The 9259-nt window shown below is 40.2% G+C and overlaps 2 protein-coding genes across 2 annotated transcripts; both read left to right on the top strand.

Moving 5' to 3' along the window:
- The first annotated feature begins 581 nt into the window (after positions 1-581).
- LOC121374780 (cell number regulator 3-like) lies at positions 582-905 on the top strand. The gene has a single exon (XM_041501890.1). The coding sequence runs from the start codon at positions 582-584 to the stop codon at positions 903-905; it is 324 nt and encodes a 107-aa protein (XP_041357824.1).
- Positions 906-8274: 7369 nt separating this feature from the next.
- On the top strand, positions 8275-8598 carry LOC121374779 (cell number regulator 9-like). Its single transcript, XM_041501889.1, has one exon. It carries the CDS (start codon positions 8275-8277, stop codon positions 8596-8598), a length of 324 nt encoding a protein of 107 aa, XP_041357823.1.
- The last annotated feature ends 661 nt before the right edge of the window (positions 8599-9259 follow it).

Genomic DNA, 9259 nt, shown 5'->3' with positions numbered 1-9259 from the left:
GGGATGTAGCCCAGTGGTAAAGCGCTCGCTTGATGCGAGGTCGGTCTAGGATTTATCCCCGTCGGTGGGCCTATTTGTCGTTCCTGCCAGTACACCATGTGGTGGGTGCTATCTTGTATGTGGCATGGTACATATAAAATACCCCTTGCTACTAATGAAACAATGTAGCGGGTTTCTTCTCAAAGTTTATAATAATGTCAAGATTACCAAATGTTTGACATCGAATAGCCGATTAGTAATAGATCAATGTGCATTTGTTAAACAATCTTGTATAAACCACACCCACCATTGTTTTGCACGCTTGCATTTTATACAACTACGTTGTTTTATTTTATGTTATGTATTCAGTTGACGAGTTGTACAGCAAGCGCCACATTCGAGATACTACAAATACTCCTATAAATCAAAACAAGGAAACTATCACTCGATAAGCACGTGGCCCTTCTAAACTGCATCCGGTTTCAAAAGGTGTTGACATAAACATAAAATTACCCCGTTAGTCACAGTGAACCCCATTCTTCTAGTCATTATTTTCAATACAAAGAAACACAAGAAAACATTTAGGATTAACTGAGATAAAAATGGCCGAATGGATGCATAGTTTGTTTGGATGTTTTGACAATATCGGAATATGTATCGTTGCTTATTTCGTCCCGTGCTACACGTTTGGCAAAAACGCCGAGGCGGTTGGCGATAGTTGCTTACTGTGTGGAATCGCTTACTTCGTTCCCCTTCTGAATATTTTCGCTGCTGTTAGCATCAGGGAAAAGATCAGGAACCAGAAAGGGATAGATGGAAGCTGTCTGGGCGACTTTTTCTCCATCATCTTCTGTCCTCTGTGCTCGCTCGTTCAAGAGGCTCAGGAGATCCAGGGATATGGTCCCATGTCCATGGTGCGGCAGTAACGTAATCGGACATGTTATCAGAGGTGTCGTGTTTTCGTGATTCACCTTATACATGTATGATTCAATGGACGTATCATAAGAAGACTTCGATACTTGATTCCATTTTGATATTCAACTGAATCGTAATCATTGAAGAGTTGGTGGAGACTTCGCGTGAACATAGCCCAGACATTCGGAATAGAGGGGAAAAAAAATTTTTTTTTTTTACAAGATGGTATCAAGGGATTTTTCTTATACAGGAAAGTGAAAGTTCTAAGCGCATTGTTTAAGTATTGATCAATTAGTGGATGGTAAAGATATGGTCATTCTGACACGTAGTTTTTAAAGGAAACACGCTACATTTTCCCATTAGCAGCAAGTAATCCCACACATAAAAGATCCCTCGTTGCTAATCGAAAATAGTAGCCCATGAAGTGGCGATAACGGGTTTCCTCTCTCAATATCTGTGTGGTCCTTAACCATATGTTTGATGCCATATAACCGTATATAAAATGTGTTGAGTGCGTCGTTAAATAAAACATTTCCTTCCTTCTTCCTTCCACACAGAGAACAGTACGTACAACGGCCTGTGATATACCAGTCGTGGAGCACTGGTCGGGACGTGGAAAAACCACAATGGGTCCGCCGAGGAAATTCGATCCTACAACTCAAGTACCCCAGGCGAGCGTTCTACCGACTGAGCTAAAACATATCGCGACCTTTGTGCAGCGGGGAATTTAGACCATTCTTAATGTATTGTTGATAACTAGAATTAAAACATGTTTTAATCTTTACTAGCTCGTCTGTTCAGTGCACAGAACAGGGAAGTACATTACATTGAAACCAAGGTCAATTGTGACACATTCGTGAGTAGGCGTATGCGGTTTATAGACAGTCACACCGTCACATGAACAGTTTAGGTCATTTTGACCCTGCCTTGTAAAGACATACAATTTTGAAAATGTTAATAGTTTTTCATGTTCAGATTTACTAAATGGTCCAACAATATTTTGTCTAAAAATATATACATTACATGTTTTAATTATTTACTAGTAGTCATGTTTTCCCACTTGTTATTATTGACATGTTACTATACATAGAAGATTCTTCACGAGTGGGTTTTTTTAATATGGAAGATATCAACCGAGTCTGTATTAACTGATATTTGTCGAGGCTCTACCGAGACAAATACCGATTAACTAGACGAGGTTGATATTTTACATATTAAAAAAACAACGAGTAGCGAATTCTATTTATTCTGTAACACTTGTAAAATAACATTTTAATTAATTTTTTAGTAAATCACTTTACTAAAGTCGCCGCCATCGATATGACGTCATCATGATTAGTACAAAGTGGTCTGACGTCACGCATTTTAACTAAAGCTTTGAAAATGTTACGCTCAGATACACAGGTCTTGTTGGCTTGTAAGCAAATGATCCATCCACAGCAACACATTACGTAGATACCTTGCAAATTTGCATACCATTATTGACCGGGTTAATACATTGAGAATAATACATGAGTTTCCGTTTGATACTATTTATCTTACGAGTTGTTTAAAAACGTATCAAGCGTATAAAAACGAGCGAAAGCGAGTTGGATACGTTTTTAAACAACGAGTTGTAAGATAAATGGTATCAAACGGACACGAATGTAGTATTCTATTTCTTACATACCTCGAAACAATGAAAATGTAAACAATATAATGAACTAACTTATGATGTTACAGAACGTAGCCTAACTGGGTCATGGCGTATGGATACTTGGCTTTAAGCATACACACCACGTCATAACCAAATCACTACTGTACTAACAGATCCGTTTATGTTAAAAAAAATAGAGCACTCTAAAACATTTGCCAACCACTCGGAAAATGAAATTGATCAAAAGCGAGCATTTTAATGTGGCGAAGCATTGTAATAATACAGCTAATTTTTTATTTGAATAACGTCATTATTCCAATGATTGTTGTTGTTTAAAGCTTTAACGTGCATATATACCACGAAGGTTTCACGCACGCCTGTCCTGGGCCCAATCTCTGGCCTTTGCCAGTGACTGAGTCCAGGACAAGGGGGGGGGGGATGAGTTTGAGGTGGGCGGAATTTTGAATAAGTATTTAGTAGTGTCCAGCGACTGCGCGGACCGACTAGTAGACACCGAAAATGGGCCGTGTTCTGACTGGCGTAATTTCGATTCCTTCGGGTCTAACTAGAAAAACCTAAGTCTACGGAGAATACCTGCACCTAACATCATGTCCGGACTATGAATTTAAACCCAAAAATAAGTTTGACTGCTCGGCCGAAACGGTTTTAAGGTGATTTGAGCAATTGAACGGGCGCCAAAGTAAAGTGCGTTGGACTATTTATAAAAAAATAAACATAAGAATTTAGAAGCTCGATCGAAACGTGTTTAAAGTCCAACTAAGCCCAAAAAGGAGGTTACCTGTCCTAGTTAAGGTTGGCGCAGCAGGATTCATGGCGAGTTGATGGACTGTTCAGGCTTGAAGTTGGGGAGTCCTTCGGTCAAGACCTTGATGTTGCGGTCGATGGCTCCTGGGTAGATGTCTCGTAGGACCATCTTTAAGATGCGGTGGATGGTCCCATTTGACATCGTTGGCATCAGGAGCCCCTGCCTGTACAGTCCATCCTGCTGGGCTGTCACGTAAAGCTTTTCTGAGTTTAGGGCACCTTGCAGCTGGTACTTCCCTTGTCCGGTTGGAAGTTGGCGCTAATACTTGTCGTCCCAAGGTCCCTTCAGGTATTTGTTATCGGTGAAGTCACCGATAACCGCCCCCGTGTACTTGTGTGGCAGTTTGTCACAGACGAGAATCCAATCGGAATCATCAGACGACATCGGCACGGTGGTCGATGACATCTTCCTCTTCTTGAACTCTCGCTGGTCTGCCGCGGTGTCAGCTACAACAACTGCCGGAGGTAATGGTGGGCTCGCCGGTGGGTCATGAATGACCACGTGGCCCGTATCCATGGTTGTCGGTTCCTCAACAGAAGGGGCCGTCACTGTCAGTGGAGCTGACAGCTTTGGTCCCCCCTGGATGGTTCCTGGCGGGTGCTTCGGTTTGGTTACTTGCTGCGCAGAATGAACCGCCCCCGGTGGTTTAGCCACCGGGTTTGGATCACCCCGCGTCACTCCAAGTCCAGTCCTCCTCTTCGGAACAGGTGGGACCGCCCCTGGCGGTTGAGCCGCCAAGTTTGGTCCCCCCTGTGAAGTCTTGGGTCGCCTCCTCCGTCTTCTGCTGGGTGCGCGGTTCTTCCGGTCACTGCCGTACATAAGCGTGACGGTCGCCGAGTCGCCATTGTGTTCGATCCTGTACTTGAACAAAGGCCCAAGCGATCGCAACACAGCCCCTAGGGGGGGGGGGGGGGGGGGGGGGGGGGGGGGAGAATAATCTCCACGTTCTCCAAACACAACTTCATCTCACGAGAGTCAGTGCAGAAGTCGTGATTCCAATGATGTCACTTTACAATAACACTAAATTGGGTCATGTCTTCTCAGAAACGATCTCCAACATACGTTGTATACGATTTTGATACATAACGGTGATCTCCTATACGGGTGTGTAAGAAACTAAATTATCGCATTGGTTTATGAAATGAATAATTCATGGGTACGTTATAGGATAAAATCGAATATTATCCTGCAATCACTATGTATATTGCCACTGACCAAAAATATAGCGTTTTGAGACGGAACTACTTTTACATTAATTATGATCAGCAAAGGAACGCTTTGTTGTTCAAAGTTACTTTTATTTTCAGTTGATGATATAAAAAAAAAATTGAAGACAATTTGGGGGGGAGGGGGGTGTCATGGCCATATACCCCTTCCCTCTGGCCACACCAGTGCATCGTACATAGTTCAAGACCAGCAGCACATACTAGTGCACTAATAAGGTTTCAAATTAAATTAAATTTTTATAACAAACCACGTTGGCAGTATTAAATGAACTGTAAAAATGCATTATTGGCACATCGATCAAAACGCGTTTCGTTGTCCCCACACTGTCACCATTAACAATACGAATAAGATGAAGCTAGCTATTAGCATGTCCTTATATGTATTGAGGGTTCAACTAAATGTGTTGTGGGCAGACATTCTGACATCGCCTGAGATAGTAGTCTTTAAGATGGCGAGGTGATTTTCGACCATTCAGAAATAGTAATTAGTAGATTAGAAGTTGATAAAAACACTACACTGTATGCAAATGTCTCTCTCTTTCATTAAAAAAGTTCAGTATTGTTTTCAAACTGAGGTTGTTGTTGTTGTTTGTTGTTGTTGTTTTTTTTGGGGGGGGTTATCGGTTTAATATTTTAACTATGTATTCACTGTTTTGTTGTCTGATAATTGGTAATTAGTTACTTTTACATTATCCAAAAACTGTTTATTTAGGGTTCAAATGACACCAAGTTAGGCGGAGCATAGTTCAAGCGGTGTTTTCTTCTTATCCTTTAGTATATAGAACAGAGCTATCCCATGACAGCTATGCTGTGTCATAGTTCAAGCGGTGTTTTCTTCTTATCCTTTAGTATATAGAACAGAGCTATCCCATGACAGCTATGCTGTGTCATAGTTCAAGCGGTGTTTTCTTCTTATCCTTTAGTATATAGAACAGAGCTATCCCATGACAGCTATGCTGTGTCATAGTTCAAGCGGTGTTTTCTTCTTATCCTTTAGTATATAGAACAGAGCTATCCCATGACAGCTATGCTGTGTCATAGTTCAAGCGGTGTTTTCTTCTTATCCTTTAGTATATAGAACAGAGCTATCCCATGACAGCTATGCTGTGTCATAGTTCAAGCGGTGTTTTCTTCTTATCCTTTAGTATATAGAACAGAGCTATCCCATGACAGCTATGCTGTGTCATAGTTCAAGCGGTGTTTTCTTCTTATCCTTTAGTATATAGAACAGAGCTATCCCATGACAGCTATGCTGTGTCATAGTTCAAGCGGTGTTTTCTTCTTATCCTTTAGTATATAGAACAGAGCTATCCCATGACAGCTATGCTGTGTCATAGTTCAAGCGGTGTTTTCTTCTTATCCTTTAGTATATAGAACAGAGCTATCCCATGACAGCTATGCTGTGTCATAGTTCAAGCGGTGTTTTCTTCTTATCCTTTAGTATATAGAACAGAGCTATCCCATGACAGCTATGCTGTGTCATAGTTCAAGCGGTGTTTTCTTCTTATCCTTTAGTATATAGAACAGAGCTATCCCATGACAGCTATGCTGTGTCATAGTTCAAGCGGTGTTTTCTTCTTATCCTTTAGTATATAGAACAGAGCTATCCCATGACAGCTATGCTGTGTCATAGTTCAAGCGGTGTTTTCTTCTTATCCTTTAGTATATAGAACAGAGCTATCCCATGACAGCTATGCTGTGTCATAGTTCAAGCGGTGTTTTCTTCTTATCCTTTAGTATATAGAACAGAGCTATCCCATGACAGCTATGCTGTGTCATAGTTCAAGCGGTGTTTTCTTCTTATCCTTTAGTATATAGAACAGAGCTATCCCATGACAGCTATGCTGTGTCATAGTTCAAGCGGTGTTTTCTTCTTATCCTTTAGTATATAGAACAGAGCTATCCCATGACAGCTATGCTGTGTCATAGTTCAAGCGGTGTTTTCTTCTTATCCTTTAGTATATAGAACAGAGCTATCCCATGACAGCTATGCTGTGTCATAGTTCAAGCGGTGTTTTCTTCTTATCCTTTAGTATATAGAACAGAGCTATCCCATGACAGCTATGCTGTGTTATAGTTCAAGCGGTGTTTTCTTCTTATCCTTTAGTATATAGAACAGAGCTATCCCATGACAGCTATGCTGTGTTATAGTTCAAGCGGTGTTTTCTTCTTATCCTTTAGTATATAGAACAGAGCTATCCCATGACAGCTATGCTGTGTTATAGTTCAAGCGGTGTTTTCTTCTTATCCTTTAGTATATAGAACAGAGCTATCCCATGACAGCTATGCTGTGTTATAGTTCAAGCGGTGTTTTCTTCTTATCCTTTAGTATATAGAACAGAGCTATCCCATGACAGCTATGCTGTGTCATAGTTCAAGCGGTGTTTTCTTCTTATCCTTTAGTATATAGAACAGAGCTATCCCATGACAGCTATGCTGTGTCATAGTTCAAGCGGTGTTTTCTTCTTATCCTTTAGTATATAGAACAGAGCTATCCCATGACAGCTATGCTGTGTCATAGTTCAAGCGGTGTTTTCTTCTTATCCTTTAGTATATAGAACAGAGCTATCCCATGACAGCTATGCTGTGTCATAGTTCAAGCGGTGTTTTCTTCTTATCCTTTAGTATATAGAACAGAGCTATCCCATGACAGCTATGCTGTGTCATAGTTCAAGCGGTGTTTTCTTCTTATCCTTTAGTATATAGAACAGAGCTATCCCATGACAGCTATGCTGTGTCATAGTTCAAGCGGTGTTTTCTTCTTATCCTTTAGTATATAGAACAGAGCTATCCCATGACAGCTATGCTGTGTTATAGTTCAAGCGGTGTTTTCTTCTTATCCTTTAGTATATAGAACAGAGCTATCCCATGACAGCTATGCTGTGTCATATTTCTAACTTACATGAGCTATCACGTGGTTATGTTTGACAAGACAAACTAACTCTTTGGTTATGTCTGAGATCACCAGACAACAGTTTCAGATTAGTATTTTCTTATTAAACCTGTCAAATAAAACATCTTGTTAATGTGTACTGTTATAGTTTATAACAAACACGGCAAATATGACAGTAGTGTGTGTGTGGGGGGGGGGGGGGGCGGTTGTTAGTAATTACATAAAGTACACTTATAACGAACGTGCTTAGAACGAACTACTGCACAGAACGAACTGATCGTAAAGTCTCGTTTTATCTCCCTATACATTAATAACCAACTTATGCAAATTTGTACAACGAACTACTGCAATAACGAACTATCATGGTCCCTTCCAGTTCGTTATAAGACTACTTTACTGGTGTATTTGTATTCATGATCTAAAACGTGCACATAATATATCGCTTTAAAAAATAATCAGTTAAACGTACTGACGTTTTACCAATAACCTAACGATTTTGATATGCATGTGCGAACTGGATAGTATGTGCCAAATTCGAGTTAAACAGAACAAGGAAGCTATGAGAAAACCAAAGACATGTTTATAAATGATATCGATAAGCACCAGGTTAACGAGAAAACATGTTTACATGTCCGGGTCTGTTGGGCCAACAAAGCATACACCCGGTTACAAATGGGTGTAGAGCGACGCCTGACCTAAATATAAAACTGCTCAGCTATTCAAGAGCCCACGCCATTTTATTCTTCATACACTGTCACACGCAGCGGGTAACGTAACGTTTGGATTACCAGAGACAAACATGGGCGAATGGATGCATGGATTGTGTGGATGTTTTGACAATATCGGAATATGTATCGTTGCTTATTTCGTCCCGTGCTACACGTTTGGGAAAAACGCCGAAGCGGTTGGCGATAGTTGCTTACTGTGTGGAATCGCCTACTTCGTCCCCTTTCTGAATATTTTCGCCGCTGTTAGCATCAGAGGAAAACTTAGAAACCAGAAAGGGATAGATGGAAGCTGTCTGGGCGACTTTTTTTCCATCATCTGCTGTCCTCTGTGCTCGCTCGTTCAAGAGGCTCAGGAGTCCCAGGGATTTGGCCCCATGTCCATGGTGCGGGAATAACAGACCAGACTAGTCATATGTGTCGTGTTTTCGTGATACACCTATAGTCCGTGCCATCCTCCTACAAAACAAAAAATTGTAAATATTTCAGTTTGGTTTGACATAAGAAGAAAAGTTCAAATGTTTTGAAAATAACAACAACAAAAAATACTATTTTTGTGTGTAATTTAGACATCAGTCGGCCCAGAAATAAATAACTTGTAGTAATTTCCATAGTATGATAAAAGTCCTTCCTTGTGGGAAGGACTGTAACTCCTTATACGTGTATATTTTTCCATGGACATTTTATGTTGAAAGTTTTTTAATCCATATTTAGAAGAACAATATCTGTGATACCATTTTGAATTAATTGTAAATACTGAAATGTTGCTGAAGACATGTTTCATTATAACCAAGATATTCTGAATTATTACTGCTTTTACAAAGATTATAATCATTGAAATATTGCTGAAGACGTGTTTCATTATAACCAAGACATTCTGAATTATTACTGCTTTTACAAAGATTATAATCATTGAAATATTGCTGAAGGCGTGTGATTATTGTTGTTACAAAGGTGGTGGGCAAGGGGCTTTCTTGTGCATAAATGAAGGGATGACATCTCGAGATTTGAATGAACTGGAGACATCTTCAGATAGTAATCATCTAAGTACACATATAG

The sequence above is a fragment of the Gigantopelta aegis genome, chromosome 6 (assembly GCF_016097555.1).
Source record: "Gigantopelta aegis isolate Gae_Host chromosome 6, Gae_host_genome, whole genome shotgun sequence".
Classification (NCBI taxonomy): domain Eukaryota; kingdom Metazoa; phylum Mollusca; class Gastropoda; order Neomphalida; family Peltospiridae; genus Gigantopelta; species Gigantopelta aegis.
This window is presented reverse-complemented; position numbering and strand designations above follow the sequence as displayed.

Bases quoted from the DNA above. Each gene is read 5' to 3' on its own strand.
- LOC121374780 (XM_041501890.1), top strand. From the start codon at position 582: ATGGCCGAATGGATGCATAGTTTGTTTGGATGTTTTGACAATATCGGA.
- LOC121374779 (XM_041501889.1), top strand. From the start codon at position 8,275: ATGGGCGAATGGATGCATGGATTGTGTGGATGTTTTGACAATATCGGA.